The sequence below is a fragment of the Chaetodon trifascialis genome, chromosome 8 (assembly GCF_039877785.1).
Source record: "Chaetodon trifascialis isolate fChaTrf1 chromosome 8, fChaTrf1.hap1, whole genome shotgun sequence".
NCBI lineage: Eukaryota > Metazoa > Chordata > Actinopteri > Chaetodontiformes > Chaetodontidae > Chaetodon > Chaetodon trifascialis.
The window spans coordinates 12,957,501-12,975,206 of NC_092063.1; the positions used below are offsets into that span (position 1 = coordinate 12,957,501).

Genomic DNA, 17,706 nt, shown 5'->3' on the forward strand with positions numbered 1-17,706 from the left:
GCTCCAAATTTGTCCGGCATGACGGCATCCTCCAGTCCTAGTAAACATGCTATTATAGAGTTATCACCATCACATCGACAACACTTAGTTTGTTCACAGGAGCTATAAAATCTATTAATGACAGGCTATCCTGGGAATAAAGAAAGAAAGGGTGTACAGAGCTCGGCTCTGTAGAGGCCAACCATGACGTAACCTAAGAGTACATACTGTGGCAGCAGCTATGGATGTATGTATGTGTGTGTGTGTGAGCATTTTTTGCACCTGCTCAAGCACAAACCTTCTCTCAATGTACGTGTGCTGCGTCACTGCCTTTGCATCAGGGGAAAGTGGTCGGCAACAGGCCCCGACACCTTCTCTGAGAGCCAGCCAGACGTTTCAGAAGCTTCTGGAGTTCCAGCGCCGCTGTGTTTGTTCAAGGCAGTTCATCTCTGTCGGCAGATCTAAATTTACAGGATAATAAATTATCACAGATCTCATTCTCTGGCTTGTATGTGCGCACACACATGCACGTGCACATTGTGGCTCGTCCGTCCCTTGAGGACAGTGTATTTTTAGGGCCTGTGTTGTGTTCTGACCTTTCATTAGCTTTATAGATAATGCTACTGGATTTTCGGCTGATTATTATCTAAACAGCCACTCAGGCCTGGTCCTTTTATCCTCACGACTACTTAACATGCAGAAGTTATGACAGTATCAAATCCATCTACAGTAAGTCATCCTTAGAATTTGAATGAAGCACTTATAATGGAAGCTGTCCTTGTCAGAGAAATGACAGCATTGGCAATGTGTTCAAACGACCTGTGTTTTCCTCACGTGTGACCTCTTGCAGCCACGTGAGGTGATGGGAATTATCGCCCTTTGAATTGTATTATTCTGTCTGAAATCAGCTTTCAGACAGGAGCCAGCTCATAGAACCAACGTGGTCACAAACTGACACGCTCCATGTGAGTTATGGCAGTTGTCTCTGAGAAACAAAGAAGTAATGTGTCATTGTGATCATGCTGCAAAACCTCTTTGGATGATGTCAAGGTGGATGGCCAACTTTTACAATGGAGGATGCTGTTCTCAGTCAACCAATCAATATCTAACCTTAGATAGGTAGTTTTAACTGGGCGAGCTGCACAGAGGGCTGCATTGGTGGGGACTTGTTGTTTAAGGCTCTGGTCAGATCTGAAATACAACGCATGTAGTCCAGTTTGAGTTACAGATCAATGCGTTTAAAGGCTTACCAGATGTCAATACAGTTTTTAATACTAAGAAAAGATTTTAGCACTACTACTTTTTGCGACTATTCTATCTTTTCTTCACGATCCTGAACAGCAGAAACTTCACATTCCCGTTACAAAGTAATCAACCAGGAATGTTCGCTGGAATCATGAATCATTTTACTGCAAGATCCGAAAAAAAAAAACAATGTTGTCCTGCTGATTGGTGAAAGATCAGAAATGTTCCTATGAGTCATTTTATAAGGCAATGACAAATGAGTTTGCTGTTTAGGCTGGAGCGATTGTTCTTACTATAAGATGTTAGTCAAGTCAACTTTTAGATAGCCCAATATCACAAATCACAAATTTGCCTCAAGTAGCTTTGCAGTCTGGGCAGCGTACCACTCCCTCTATCCTTAGGAAGTTCCCTAACTTTCTTCAGTTGGTCTCCCTGTAGTCCTTCTTTCACTTGTCACTTGTTCAGACTGCCTCAGACCTGCCCAGTGTTGAGTTTGCCCCTGTGTGTCCCATCAGTATGGGAACTTGGCCAGGTCTGACGACAGGCTGTCCTCCCCGCTCCAGCCTGCCAGGCGATGGGAATACACGCTGAGCTCATCCTAGGACTGCCTGACTGGTGACTGCCCACAGCATAATCCCCACAGGGGACACATTACTGGGCCATTAGTCCAACTCTTCCACCTTCAGTGCATGCCTCTGGCTTGCCCTTGGCTCATTCAGCCCATCCCCCTCTCTCCCTGCAACTTTCCTTTCAGAAATAATCCTGAGTGATTATATTGTATCAACACAGAAATCAATTGGATTAATCCAAAACCTCTGCCTCTGTAAATCTCACCTTTATCCCTCCTTCACCCCAGTGCAGCATTTAACCCCCATCAGTACTTTTCCTCTGAGGAGATGGCTGCCAGATTGGACCTCGTACATCAGGGCAAACTTTTCCTCCAACTGACAAGAAGGCGCTTGACTCTGTTATTGTTTATGAGGAGAAAGCTGGGGTCAAGTTCACAGGCTGGGAGAGAGACCGAGAGAGAGAAAGTCTGTTCCAACTCCAGCCCCAAGAGAGAGAGCATAACTCAGCCGTGTTTGTGCTTCCCTAATTCCTTTTGATTTAGCAGAAAATTGTGAGCTAAGCTGGAGCGCACAAATATTCACCATGAGCTTAGCTTCTCCGCCTCACCTCGCGGCCTTTCGCAAACCTGTACCCACTCTAGTCTTTGTGCCTGTCTCTGAAAACGTTTAAAAGTGTGTGTGTGTGTGTGTGTGTGTGTGTGTGTGTGTGTGTGTGTGTGTGTGTGTGTGTGTGTGTGTGTGTGTGTGTGTGTGTCATTCTGACAGCAGTCTAAGCAGAAATACAAATGTCTCTAAAAGGAGCTTAGCTTTAACAGCAGCTTTGGCATAAACACTAGAGCTGTTTTCTCAAGCTTTTGATGAAATAGCAGTTTGCGACAGCTATAGCTAATTCTAATAGTTTCAATTCCGATAGGGATTTTCCTGATTTGTTTAACTTGTTTGTTAGTATTACTGGGTCAGCTGAATCAACTGTGGTATTCTTAATCCAATATCGCAAACTCCCCGGAGAAGTTCAAGTTCACACTGATGAAAACAGTGTGAAATGGTGTCCGTAATGAAGTCAAGCAGTCATCTTCAAGTTTCTGAAAGGTCTTTGGATACTTAAAAGTAGGTTTTAATCTGTCAGGAGCCATTTGAGGACAAAGAGAGCTATCAGAGATTTGATGATGGATGGCAGCGCACTGCCAAGCCTGAAGACAACCTGAAGACGCACACACACACACACACATGCGTGGGAAGAAAGGTAAGGATGGTTGCTCTTCAGGGACAATGTTCAGTGTGTGTGTGTGTGTGTGTGTGTGTGTGTGTGTGTGTGTGTGTGTGTGTGTGTGCATGCTTTATTCAAGCGCTGTCTCAGCACTCGCTCTCTTACACATGTGGTTCATATTTAAGCCATAGTACTGTTCCACTGGACGATTTTGGCTCTGTTCTCCCAGTCCCACATTCCCTGCTCTTTTCTCTGACTTTCATTTCGCCTGTGCTTTGGGTGGTGCGTGGCTGCAGGCATGACAAATATTCAAAAAAGTATTTGTTAATTATAATAACTTCATGTCACATATGTTATTTCTATTTCTATCTTTATCAGGGACATCATACATTAATTATCAATATGAACTAAGCGTGCCAGATTTAGCCAGAAAATGTATTGTTGTCCACCGTACAATCGTACACATATCCAGCGAATATGACAGTGTTGATTCTAATTATTAATAATTGACAATAACAATTGATATGAGATAAAATAATATTTGAAAACTGACAATTTCATTTCCAACATATTGGTGCATGCATTTGCTTTCTCATTACACTTCTACGTCTAAATTATTGCATTTTGCAACATTTTACGTTGAATGGAAAAACCCTTTGTCAAAAAAAAAAATTCCTTTATAATATGAAAAACCACATTTTTCCTGTGATTTAATTATCCGGTTTTACGGGGTTGTAAAATGAAGGCGCCATCAGTTATTATAATAATTCATGTCTGTGGTTAAGATGAACTCCACACATTAGGACAGCATCATCACCCTTCACCCCAGCACCAGCACACACACACACACACACACACACGCACGCACGCACGCACGCACGCACGCACGCCTCTCCATCCATCCCTCTTTAATATCTCCTTCCTTGTCAAACTCCGTAACCCCTGCATCTGCCCAATGGGCGAGAGGAGCTGTCAGCAGCGAGCCCTCCCTCACCTCCCCCCCACCCACTCTCTCTCTCAGCTCTGACTCTGTCCACAGCGCACTGATAAAGGAGAGGTCCGGTGCGCGCATCTGACCCAGTACAGAGAAACACAGCAGACAGAACTGCAACGCATCTGCCAACCTTTCCACCCCAGCTGTGATACGGATCCTATTTCTGCCTCTGAACTAAGCAAAAAAAAAAAACCAAGGATAGGCTAGGTGTTTGGGGATCTGACTGCAGAGGTGAAATAGCCGACACTTGTTGCTCGTCTCGTCAGGTAAACCTCCTGTAGGCAGCCAGGAAGTGCTCAGTGGAGAGTCTGGTGCGCACATGGCACCGAAAACGCGCTCTTCACACTCCTGACAGTCGCGCTATTAATATGGAGCCACACACTGGATAACGAGGCCTACCTATTGAATGGTTCCTTAACCTACTTCACATCAAACTTTGTCTGTTAAAGTTGGGCATTTTCTTCTGATTTTTTTTTTTTATTTCTATTTTTTTCGGGGGAAGCTTTTGGTGGTTAAAAAAAGCGCAGAGCCATGCTGGGTTTAAACAGGATTCTGAGCCTCCGGACATCCCGGATTCGGAGCTGTGGTTCGCCGGCAGCCAGACTCTCATCCCGGTGCCAAAACCCCGGTGCCAGCTCGAGGATTTACTGTGCGTGTCTGTTGCTGCTGCTGCTGGTGACGCCTCGGGCGGACTCTTCATGGTGGTAAGTACTGTTTGCATCCATCACACCTACATGCTTACCTGCCTGCCAGTAAGACTGATGGAGCTGGATTTGTGTAATACCTTTAAGAAGACACAATTATTCTTACTATTATTATTTTATTATTATTAACTAAATTAAATCAAGAGTCTTGTCGCATAAGGGCAAGGAAATGCCTCACGATTTGAACATTTAATCATTTGAAACGGAGCTGGGACTTCTGCCCACCTTTGGATCTTTCCTTAGAAAATTCAGGGATTTGAACTGCCAACGAATTTAACTTATGATTACTATTTTAATAACCCCCTTTTCCAAAAGCAAAAGCAAAACCCGTTCCAATTAATGCGGAGCAGCGATTTTCCAATAGCAGACAGACAAGGCCATTATGAGGCTTGAAGGTTTCATTTATTATCGCGCGCTCGCTGCTGCTGTTGCCTGCAACATTTTCAGCGTCGTCATTTTTGTTCTTATTTGTGTATTTTGCGGCAAATAATCTTAACGCACTGGGGGTTTATTAGAAAGCGTTTCACAGGCTATTACTTGTCGCGAATGAGTTGCCTCGTCATTTTTATGTGGAAATGTCGGCAAAGAAAAACTCTAAATATGTTTTTCTGTCATCATTTCATTTCAGTCAAAATGATTTGCTCCTGAAAAAAAAGTGTGAGAAAAATGATGGAGCATTAACAATGAAAATGACCCAAGTTACGAGTTGGTGAACTAGATTCAAGCTTCTTTAGGATTGTGTTTCTAAAACGCGTTTTCTTCGTGTCAGTTTGTTGGCCTGCCATATTGAGCAATAATAATAGAGCGATAAATGTAATTTATGTCGAGGCTGTTGGCTGAGCGCGTGTTCGGCTCAGCTGGAGCCTGTATTCGACAAGGCAGAGCAGTCATTAATTCACCAGGTACCACACACACACACACACACACACACACACACACACACACACACACACACACACAGAGAGAGAGAGAGAGAGAGAGAGAGAGAGAGAGAGAGAGAGAGAGAGAGAGAGAGAGAGAGAGAGAGAGAGAGAGAGATGAATTCACTAAAATACCCCAAAACCAGCCATCTAGAGCATAGGTGAGGGGTGAAAAAATATCTCATTGCCTGCGCAATAACATACGTGAAAATGTCCATGTGTGTGAGTGTGTTTATAGGAGAAGTGTCTGTGTGTGGGCGGGTATGGGGGTGATGGAATGCCTAATAGTTTGTGTAGATTAAAAGCAGTTACAGGGAGTAGTGGGAAGAGTGTGTGTAGAGGCTTTAGCTGGGCATTATTGGCTTTGAGGGGAATTTAGAGCAGGAGATATAGTATGTAACTGTTTATCACGTTTCTGTGGGGACATTAAGTGGTGATGTGGACAGATCTGAGGCTTTAACACCCCAGAGGATTGCAAAATGATTGTTGGATGTCCCAGCCTTTTGAGAAATGTGACAAAAGCATGCTATTATAATACAAATACATGGCAATGCATACATTTTGCCATTGTGATAATTTTTCTTATGAAATATGAAGAATAGCCACAGTGTCCAAGTAACTGACTTATGTTTGTTGTGTTTTATTTTCATTGCATAGAAGAAAGCTGATTCTGATGAGCATTAAATCATTTATTGCTGCATCTTTAGTAAATTTGTCAGGAAATCCCCAGATTAAAGTGAACTGACTTCTCACTTATAACGCTGTTCGGATTGTTAGTAAGTGTTTCTTGTATGATCAAAACAGCCTTGTGAAGATGGCAGTGCAACAAGAGGCCAGTCTAACTGAAGAGTTGTGGCTGCGTCACAGAAGTCAATTGAAACCTTCCCTGTTTGTCTCCCACTTTCTTCTGTGATTCGAATTAGAGTTGCAGGGCTTTACAGCATGTTGTTTGAGACCTGTGGATGATGATTTATTATCCTGTTAAATCCACAAGTCCTCCTGACTCTCAGAGAGAAAGAGGGAGAAAATGAAGTGTGAATTGCCACTCTGACTCTTTCCTTTGATGAGCACTCTGTTCTTATTCCTCCTCTCTAATCCCACTCTGGGGAGTAGAGAGCCTCCAGTCTCCATCCTCTCGCACGGCCTCGTAAAACACGACCACACAGCTACACGCTCCCTGACCTCCCCTCGCTGACCCGCCAAAAGCCCCACAGCCACCGAGCTGCAAGAGGTCTCATGCAGGCACACGCGTAGATTTAGGGTTTATTTCGGGAAAGCTCAATGCAGCGTTTATCTTGATAGGACATGGGTCTGTTTTATTAGGGCGGGGAAGAGGAAAGCCTGGAAGAAGCATGCAGGAGAACTGTGAGTAAGATGAGCATGAGAGCCAACAGGCAGAAGACAGAGAGGGGTAAAGAGAGTAAACGGGGTCTTACTTTGACAGGGTTATTGGAGGCCCCAGACTGCGTGCTCTGATTTGTGACATGATTTCAGCTATCCCATTGGGAAACATTTAAACACACATACACACGCAGGTCTTGTGGGGAGAGGTTAAGTGCTTATTTATTTGGAGTTGGGAGTAAATGGTTTCCACTCCCCTCCCGTCCTGCAAACCTTAAACTGTTAAGTGTAGTGAACTCTGACTCACAGACGACTGTTACCGCAGCTCTCCTTCTCGGCACTCACCAGTTTTGAGTGTGTGTATACACCTACCATATGAAGGCACCTATGTGCACTAATTAATTGCAATATGCCATCAATCACTGCAGTATTCTGCATGTGAATCCCTCTAAATGACACAAGTCACGATCCCCTTCAAAACCACCCAGAAGTTTCTTGTTTTTTGCGTTATCAGGTACATTGGTGCGCTGGGGGCCCGTGTTATCTGCGACAACATCCCAGGCTTGGTGAACAAGCAGCGGCAACTCTGCCAGCGCCACCCAGACATCATGCAGGCCATCGGTGAGGGCACCAAGGAGTGGATCAGAGAGTGCCAGCACCAGTTCAGACATCATCGCTGGAACTGCAGCACACTGGACCGCGACCACACCGTGTTCGGACGTGTCTTGTTACGGAGTAAGTCCATGTGTGTGTCTACATGTATGGCCGTGTGATTACTGAGTGTGTGGCCACAGAGTGTAGATACTGAGCCCCATCTGCTACTATCACTCTCCTCATTCTCACCCTCCTTCACATTTATTGCTTTACCTCTCCGTTCTCCCATCTGTCCTCCTGCCCTCGCTCTGTTCTTTCTCAAATCTGTCCTTCTCATACTCACGTATGCTGGTGCGTCGTGTTTATAGTCGCTAATGGACTGTTGCGATGCCTTACGCCTCGTCAATAAACACAGAGGCTCTGAGGCACAGGACTGTCGTCATTTTGTTTTTCCACTCCTGCCAAATTTTTCTGCCTCGTAACAGATTCATGGCTATACATACATATATGCACACAGACACACATGCATGTTAAGATACATATTGTCCAACTATCTTTGTAGCCAGTGCATGTGTAATCCCTCCTTATGACAGGTTTTATAACTGCAGTGGGACAGGGGGCTCTTGAGTAAAAACGCCTGATAGCAAAGCTACATTGGTGTCTTGAAGTCAGGCTGTCATGAAACATTGCATGATAGCTGTTGTCCATTGTGCATTATTTAGCAATGAAACTGCAGTAGCCAGTATAGATCATAAATGCTGCATTTTGAATGCAGAGCATGGACAAGTGCACCTGTGTGTTGCATGCAGTGCAACCAGCAGAAAGAGTCCATGTGGAGTTTTTTGAGCAAGGCACAATAGCGAATGCTCCTTTACAGCACTTCTTTGTAGTGTATCTGGACAAAATAAGATGCTTGTCTGAACACACTTAGTATCTGATGTCACTGACCTCCTTGGCTTGATACTGTCCCTCTTCCAGCCTTTCTAAGTATGTGTGGGGGCCAATGATGCATGGAAAAAAGTAGCAGATATGGAGATAGAGGCTGCATGGATGTGTGTGAGTGTGTGTGGTGGAAAGGAATAAACAGTAATGTAGATGTAAATATTTAGAGAGATATTCTCACTGTCAGACAAACAGTGCAGGTTTGAATGATGACCAGCAATGCCCTCCTCCATCCTCCCCCACATACACCCCCTCTACAACATCCACTGCCCCCTTCTCCTCACCCCAGAGATGGAATGGGACATTCCAGTGAATACAGAGCAAGCAGGTTAAACTCTTCTGGCCTGGGTTGGTTCAGATAGGTTTGCAGAGTGAACTCTTGTTTTCGGATACTGAAGTGCTCCACCCTTTTGCTTCACTCATATATTTACGCGTCTTTTAAATCCAGAAACAAATGTCCTAAACACCTTTTGTTAACATGCAACTGTGAGCCAACCTATTATAAAACAAGATTAAAAGTCTAACATCCTGTTTACACAGTCTGCCTGGCGAAAGCAGCATGCCTGCAGCAAAGCAGTTTCAGACTGGAGCTGGGATGCCTTCAGCCAGAGTGCTGCGATGTGGTCACCCATGTTTTGGAAGCGCTCAGACACTGATACATTGACACTTTAAGTCACAGTTACGCAGGTGAAGTGCAAGTGAAATATAAGCATGGCCAACCCCTTGGTCAGATGAAGTATATAAGTACTGATTGGAATAGAGGCTAAGTTTGGACAATATGACCTAAAAATTAAACCTCCATTTTTTTCAAGCTTGGCGATGTGTGCGAGCCATATGGCTGGAAAAGGCGGCTGAAACACATCCTCTGCAGGCAGGGACTAAAAAAATTGTTTATCCTCTATTACATAATGAGATATTCACCCAGAGACACTTCAACCTGAAGGTCATGCTAAAAGAAAGCTGAAGTAGGGTTTAAATTAGAAAGCGTTAATCCTCGGGGGAGCGTGAATTTGCTTACATTTCATGGCAACCTTTATTTATTTATTCAAGATAAGTTTTTTATTTAAAAAAAAAAGGCAGATAGATGCTTCTTGTGCATAAGTACAACTGGCTTGCTGGTGGCACGAGATGAAAAGGATGCATAGTTTCCAAAAACATAAGGATTCATGCTCTGGGAACCATGAACATCCACATCAAACTGAAAAGAACTGCAGCCAACAGTTTCTGAGATGATTTTTCATGTTTCAAACTATCGCTTCCAGATGGTGGTCGTGGTGAGCAAAATCATTAAGAGGCCTTTCTCTTTAAAACATGGTAGAGTTGCTATTATCATCATATTTGAAAACCACTCATGTCTGTTAGGTTGACAAAGTTCTTCTGCCTCTCGCTGCCATGGTTTTTTTGGGGGGGCACTCATTCCCACGAGCACTGCAAAAAGCAACTGTGACCAAACACTATATCTAATTCTCCATGTATCTTTGGCCACACAATAGATGAGTCATATTCTAAGGAACTAAGGAGACCAGAAAAGCACATCAATGGTCGAAAATACTGTCATGACATCACCCTGGTGCTGATTAATGGGGTATCACTGTATCTGTATTTAAACAATTTATGTGAGCAGAGGAGAGCCCCGCAGCTAGGATTATTTCCATGATAATATTTAAACAGAGCTGTCCTGTACTCCACATCAGGCCTGATATGCCCCCGTCAGCTGCACCTTCATGGCCTGATGGCTCACGCCCAGGCCTGGTCATGGCATTATCTGTATCTGTGTATGCATGTTAACATTTGGGCTGCAAAGTTTTAAATCTTCAGGTTTCAGACAATCTGCTGTAATGCATGGTATGGGTAACTGTCTAACCTGCTTTTTGGTTTTGTGCCTTCTCTGTCTCTCTTTCCCAGGCAGTCGAGAAGCAGCATTTGTTTACGCCATCTCCTCTGCAGGAGTGGTGTATGCACTCACTCGTGCCTGTAGCCAGGGGGAGCTGAAGACATGTAACTGCGACCCGCACAAGCGTGGACGGGCTAGCGATGAGAGGGGAGAGTTTGACTGGGGCGGCTGTAGCGACAATATCAACTATGGGATAAAGTTTGCCAAAGCCTTCATAGATGCCAAAGAGAGGACTGTCCGAGATGCACGGGCGCTCATGAATCTACACAACAACCGCTGTGGCAGAACAGTAAGTGTGATTACAGTGGCATCAGTGCCCAGGTGTTGACTTATCTGCATCTTGGACCCCATTTAAACCTGGTATTAACATTCAATTTGTTTCTGGCAACGTTATGTAGATAACGGTCATGGACTTTTGCACCTGGTAATAACATATATGCAAATCAGGTTGATGGAGCAGATGGACTAGTAGAGGATGCAGAGTTCAGTGACCTATTGACTTGCTGGAACCAGATCACCTCTAGATGAAATCTGGCAGCATTCCCAATTGCAAGTGCATTTTAGGGATCGCCCATTTTATGTGAAATTCAAACTATGATTCGAATGTGGGAAAAGATTAAATGTTCAATCTTCTCTTCAGCTTCAAAGTGTCTGTGTAGAAACATTAGTCTGTCAACCGAATTTGTGAAATGCAACTGCCTTGAAACAATAACTTGTCACTCAAGTGAAGCAACAGAGGCACAAAAATTGACTTTCATGTGTGTGTTGAGGCAAAAAGCAGACAGGACAGGGAAAAAGTGTGTGCACAGTTGTAAACACCAGCTAGGGGAGCTAGCATGGCTAGTGGGCTAACAACAGTGTTCCACAACTTGAATATGAAACTGGCTGAGCATTGGAGAGCCTCATGGTTTAATGTGTCAGAGGTAAATCTGATTGGATTCTGTGAAAAGATCTCCTTCTGGAGACAGTGTCCCCATATCTCTGGGAAATCCAGAGACGCCACTGGCAACTGTTTTTTGGGGGAGTATTTCCTTGGTAGAAAGTAGCTCAGGTACAAACGCCTGATCGCCTGCTTCCATGAAATTTGGTTAAACCAACCTTTTAAGAAACATTCCTGTCTGAGTGCTGCATTTTAACTCACTTCTCTCTTTGCAATTAGGCAGTGAAGCGATTCATGAAGCTGGAGTGTAAATGTCACGGCGTGAGCGGCTCTTGCACGCTGCGGACATGTTGGATGGCCATGTCGGACTTCAGGAAGACCGGTGACTACCTGAGGAGGAAATACAATGGGGCCATCGAGGTGACAATGAATCAGGATGGGACGGGCTTCGCTGTAGCTAACAAAGCCTTCAGGAAGGCCACCAAGAACGACCTAGTCTACTTTGAGAACTCTCCGGATTACTGCCTACAAGACAAATCAGCAGGTAAGACAGCTAATGGAGAGCAGAAGAAGAAGAAGAGGGAGGACTGGACTTAAAGACGTAGAGAGGCAGTTTCTCATGGATGTTGATGGATTGCCCTGACTGTGTTATGTTTAAGGGGTGTTATGTGTATGTTGTGTGTATATTCATGCATGACTAGTGTGTTGTGTGTGTGTGTGTGTGTGTGTGTGTGTGTGTGTGTGTGTGTGTGTGTGTGTGTGTGTGTGTGTGTGTGTGTGTGTGTGTGTGTGTGTGCAGTGGTAGTCAGATAACACAGCAGGCCTCCCGTGTGATGTCTGTGGAAGCTAATATCCTTGTACCCTGGGGACATGGTCGTTCTGTGACCACCTGACCTCTATCAGTCTCTGTCAACACACACACACATATATATATATATACACACATACACACAACCACATGGTCAGAGGAAGTGTTGATCAACCTTCACACAGTTCACCTGATCAATTACGGCCGTTTCTCATTGTTGATGGATGAAACACTTCGGACAAACTTTTATGATATTTGACATGGATGCCTCCATCACTCAGACGCTCTGTCCACTTCTTCCTCGTCCTTGCTTCTTTTGTCTGCCTCTCTCTTCATCCCTTCATCCATCCTCCCCCTCGTTCTCACCTTCCCATTGGAATCCACAGCCTAGGGACACAAGCAGCTAATTTGAAAAAAAAAAAAATCACTTCTTTCTGTCTGTCACAGTCTTTCCCTCTCTGTCTGTCTGAACTAAGCGTAGCTGGAGGGCAGAGTGGGCCTCAGAGTGTGAGAGCCTGTCTGTCTGTCACGCTCCACTGTCCATTTAACCCTCACACACACACACACACACACACACACACACGCACACACACACACACACACACACACACACACACACACACACACACACACACACACACACACACAGAGTGGCTTCAAAGGGAGCAGTGGCTTGGGAAAGGCAGTGTAACTATAGGCCACTCTACCAACACTGCATAGTTGTGTGTGTGGGTCTGTTGTTCTATGGGCAGCTTGTTGTGATAGGTAGTAGTTCAAACAGGGAGCTTCTCACACGAAACACCAGCAGTGATGTCTGTGGAGTTGACATTCACATAAGATACAGACAATATGCCACTGCATTAGGTAATAGCCAGACTGCAAAACACTCCAATACACTCAACAACAGTGACTAGCATGCTACTGCAAATCAAATATTGAACCAAAACTGAGAGCTACAATGAGGTAAAACTTCTAACGGACACTTGTAATTAAACAAATTACTAGAGGTCCAGCCCTGCAACATGAACGTGTTTGTCTGGACAGTGATCGTGAATTTGGAAAAATTGCCTCTAACGAACGCCACTTTCCACTGTGCTTTTCATACAGCAAAGATTGCAGCTAAAAAGTGTCAAAGATTAAAATAGAAGAGAGTGTGGATGGGTATCAGGAGGGATACAATCATATGTAATAAGCATGGGAGCTACAGTGCTTTTGAACGCTCAAAAATTAATGGTTAAATTTATTAAAATCATGAAGCGCTCAAATTCTAATCGCAAGTTGCAGATCCTCATTTGTCTGAGAACTTGATAGTAACCCAGGAACGTGTTCACTTTTCCCAAAAACCAATAAAAGTCATCCTAAATTGGAGATTGGATTGAGTTACAGAGGCTAATGGAACAGCAGCGAGCCCCGATAAGACTGGCAACAATTGTTTTCTTGATTAATCGATTAATTGTTCTGTCTATAAAATGTGAAAAAAAACAAAGAAAAATCACAATTTCCTAAAGCCCATGGTAACATTACATTACATCAGATAACTTATCTATATACTTAACTATAAACAATGACCACATGTTCGAAGAAGTAAAGCAGTAAAAAGCAGAAAAACATGAATGACCAGTGAAGAGAATCTAACTTGAGTTAACGCTGAACTCTTCTGTACTCTTGTGCAGGCTCCCTGGGCACGGCTGGGCGGGTCTGCAATAAGACATCACGCGGCACGGATGGCTGTGAGGTCATGTGCTGTGGGCGGGGCTACGACACCACCAGAGTCAAGCAGATCACAAAGTGCGAGTGCAAGTTCAAATGGTGCTGCGCCGTGGAGTGTAAGGACTGTGAGGAAGCTGTGGACATACACACGTGCAAAGCCCCCAAACGAGCTGAATGGTTGGACCAGACCTGAGGACACGCCCCATCCGCCCCCCGTAATGCAACCCCACCCCTTTCCCCTTTACAGGACATCCTGTGGAAAATGGCATTCTGGGAAAGCTTGTCCGAAAAGTGCTCCGCGTCTCCGCCCTCCCCTGCCCCCACCTCGGTTCATCATTGCATGGCTTTTCTACCTGTCTCTGTGAAAGCACTAGAATTCAGTACCCATCAATATGAATTAATACCCATTAGCCCCTGTTTGTGAATGGCCCTGCGACTGAACTGCTGGGATCAGATGACGAACGGTGAAACCAGTGAACACTTTGGGGTTCGGGTGGATTGGGCTTTTATCAAAGATTCAGTCCAGATGGCCTTTTTCTAGCGTGTGGTTCAGGGTTAAAAATGGTTTGCTGCTTTCATGACGCTTTAAAGACACATTTTTACATTAACTGAGCCTTCAAACATATCCAGTATTATTACAACAACATCATATACTCATATAATTTTCTTTCTTTTTATGAGGAAATACATTTTTATCTACCAAAAACAAATACTTGGTTGGACTTTGGGAAGTAGCTTGACAAGTGCACTTTGAGAAGTGGACATCTAAGCATAAGTTTGGCTCTGTGTGGCCAAACAGAAGTCCAGGCAGAGGACTACAAGGGAGGACAGGGAGATGGACACCAGATGAATAAATGAATGGATGCATCATTGGAACTTTGAATGCAACTGTACAAAGGATAAAAAAGAAAAAAAAAAAAAAGAGAAAAAAAGCTGTTTAAAGTGATTTATTTAAATTGTAAAGGGTTGTTTCATTTCTCATCTGCGGATGAGACTGCACTACATTGGCTGACACGAGGAGAGAGAAGGGCACTACTCTAGGTTTCAGTGTGTAAGACGACAAACTGCCGCTGACGAGAAGAAGAAGAAGATGAGGAAGAAGGAGGCCTGGACGGTCATTCAGTCACACATAACCACAACGTCAGACAGATTTCTCTTCTCTGCTCTCCAGCTTGCTTGTGTAACATTGTGTATACTGCCTTATCTAAACAGATGTTCATATGAAATATATGGTGCATTAGTATGACACTGGAATCTTTGTTTTTTGTTCAGACAGAAAAACATAGAGGGTGAAGGCAAGAAAGAGACTAGATAGTGCTGACAGAGCAGAACTAATAAGTGTGACCGAGCGGGACAGCGAGTAAGTTCTGTTGTACTGATGTCATAACCTGCAGTGTTATTGCCATCACATTTACACACACAGACACACACACACACACACACACACACACACACACACACACACACACACACACACACACACACAAAATCGCTGCTCCTCACCAGCATGAGTTGAGAGACACCATGGCAGTAATAATACAATCTATGTTAGTAACAAAGGCTGATTCAGTGTGAGTTGGGGTCGGCTGTGTTATATCAGTCAAGGGGAGGGAAGTGTTTGATTAAAGGCCCAACCTAAACCCCAACCCCTGCTGGCCTCATCCCACCCCTCGCTATGTGGAATTCCAGGTGGGTCCCAGGCTAATGACTAGATGGCTGTAATTACCCGGGGCTGTTGATAGCTGGTGATTGGACATGGTCGTGCCACAGAGGACCTAGTGTGGGCTCCTGCTGGGACCACATTTAATCAAAGGCTTCTTGGCCGGCTTATCAAAGGGAATACTTTCCAGCAATCTTCTCTGCCTCAGCCCCCTCCTGCTCCCCAGCCTCTCTGTCCAGTTCAGTCTCTGTTACACTAGAGCCCAGAGACTCCTGATAATGTGAATTCAAAAGGATATTGCACACAAATTTAAGACAAAAGCAGTGTGTAAGCACGACTGCATGGGTGCCTTTTTGGAGAGGTCATATGATACGGCATTAATTCACAGGCTTTCTACTCAGCAAACCTGCACTGTCTTATAACACAACTACGTTTTTGTAAAGCTCTAACGCATCTGCTGTGTTGGTCACTGTGTCCTGGTGATTAGATCATCTCTCCTTGCCGAGGCCTGGGACAGGATGCAGCCATTTTCAAGCCTGATTGGACACACAAGAGTCCACTACACAGGAAATGCAAGGCATTTGCTCTGGAGATACCTTAATGTAGGAAGCAGACAAAAACTCAGATACAGCAGCTGAGATGAAAAGAGTCTCATCAATCAATACAATCTCTCTCTTGTGACTCTTCTTTACAATCACGGTTTTTAATGGAGTAATATATGGCCACTCGTGATTCACCTTTCAGTCTACCAACCTTTTCTGCCCCAAAAGAGCCCTCAACATCCTAGACGTGTTTTTTTAATAGCCACGGGAGCCACATATTGTTAGGTAAGATAAGCTTTATTGTCCCTCTGGGTAATATTATCAAGTAATTCCAGTCGTTGAGACTATTCTAGTGCCAGCTTCCTGTGGCAGATCTATCTGTGTCCTGGATGCCAGGCTGAGGGCATTCCTGTTGCAGAGTATCACAGGCAAACCATTAGTCTTCACAGCTGGCAGGCAGTGCTGTGGGCGAGCAGATTGTACCGACTGAAGGCACAGAAGTGGCTTCAAGCAACACAGGAGGTTTCAAGGACAATTCCACTTTATCACAACTTGGATGTTTCTTTTTTGGGTTTTTCTATCAGTAATATTGGTTATGATAACATTGCAGTCACTCTGGGGTCTGGGAATGGGAGTGGTGAGATCACCAAAAAGAAGTCAGATAAGGGCAAGAAGGTCAAGAAATCAGATCATACAAGTTTTAAACAGACTCCCAAGTCTATGTGGAATCGAGACAAAATGTAGGCAAACAGTAAAATTATCACCCAACCTTTGGAAACATTACAGGGTGACTTTGTGGTTCATTTTTGACCTTGAGAAGTTGTGGTAGTTGTGCATGTACACAGTTTTCCTGTGCAATAAGGAATTATTATGTAATTAGGGACATTACATTATTATCTTGGTTTTACCTCCAAATAAAGTGTTTTAGATAATCTCTTGGCTTGTTCACAACCTGTTTGAATGCTGCTGCTCCAAATTCATTACCCTGTTGGAGCGATGTCGCCATGCTTTTGGATCTCAGCAACTAACTGGGTGGGTACAATGATATCATAACCAACAGAAACCATCGCCAAAGCTGCAAAATAAGACCCAAGTTGTAATAAATCAGAATTATCCTTTAATTCCACAACAAGACCAAGTAATCTCACTGGGACCGCTGCACAGTGAGCAGCTTTGCGGGAAATCACAGGCACAAGTAGTTCAGATCAAACTGTGGTTGAGCTGAATTTTCAGCTTTTTCTGTGTAAAAGTAAAGGTTTCCCAGTTGTACAACACAAACTCTGCAAAAAACAAAAGCTTGAATATTAACCACGCAGACTGTGGACATGACCCCAATCATTTACTCAACGTCACCTCAGTCATTCTCAACTGTGTGACCTTTTTTAAAACTTGTTCTATGCTCTCTCTCTCTCTCTCTCTCTCTCTCTCTCTCTCTCTCTCTCTCTCTCTCTCTCTCTCCCTCCCTCCCTGTGTCTCGGTACTGACAGTTATGTAGATTTATCAACCTTATGTCCAAGCTGCATGTCAGTCTGAGCTCTGGTTGCCAAATAACAACAAGCCTGAGAATAGAGGATGAACTTCATTCCAGCAGTCCATCGCCTAGACCATGTGAGACCTGGCTCTCCCATCTAGCAGCAACTTCGATTGAGAGGTAGAAGAGGTGTGAGTCAGACAGCGAGTCAAATGGATGGATGAAGGTAAGAGAGAAATGTCTAGG

At 44.2% G+C, this 17,706-nt stretch overlaps 1 protein-coding gene across 1 annotated transcript in view; it reads left to right on the top strand.

The window, feature by feature from the left end:
* The window catches only part of LOC139335325 (protein Wnt-2b-A), a 15,186-nt gene extending 380 nt beyond the window's left edge, over positions 1-14,806 (top strand). Inside the window, exons 2-7 of the mRNA XM_070968881.1 lie at positions 2,920-3,036; positions 4,497-4,698; positions 7,474-7,694; positions 10,401-10,678; positions 11,549-11,813; positions 13,751-14,806. Of these exons, the coding sequence (XP_070824982.1) occupies positions 4,526-4,698; positions 7,474-7,694; positions 10,401-10,678; positions 11,549-11,813; positions 13,751-13,980 (1,167 nt within the window). The 5' untranslated portion in view covers positions 2,920-3,036; positions 4,497-4,525 and the 3' untranslated portion in view covers positions 13,981-14,806. The remainder of the gene's footprint in view (positions 1-2,919; positions 3,037-4,496; positions 4,699-7,473; positions 7,695-10,400; positions 10,679-11,548; positions 11,814-13,750) is intronic.
* The last annotated feature ends 2,900 nt before the right edge of the window (positions 14,807-17,706 follow it).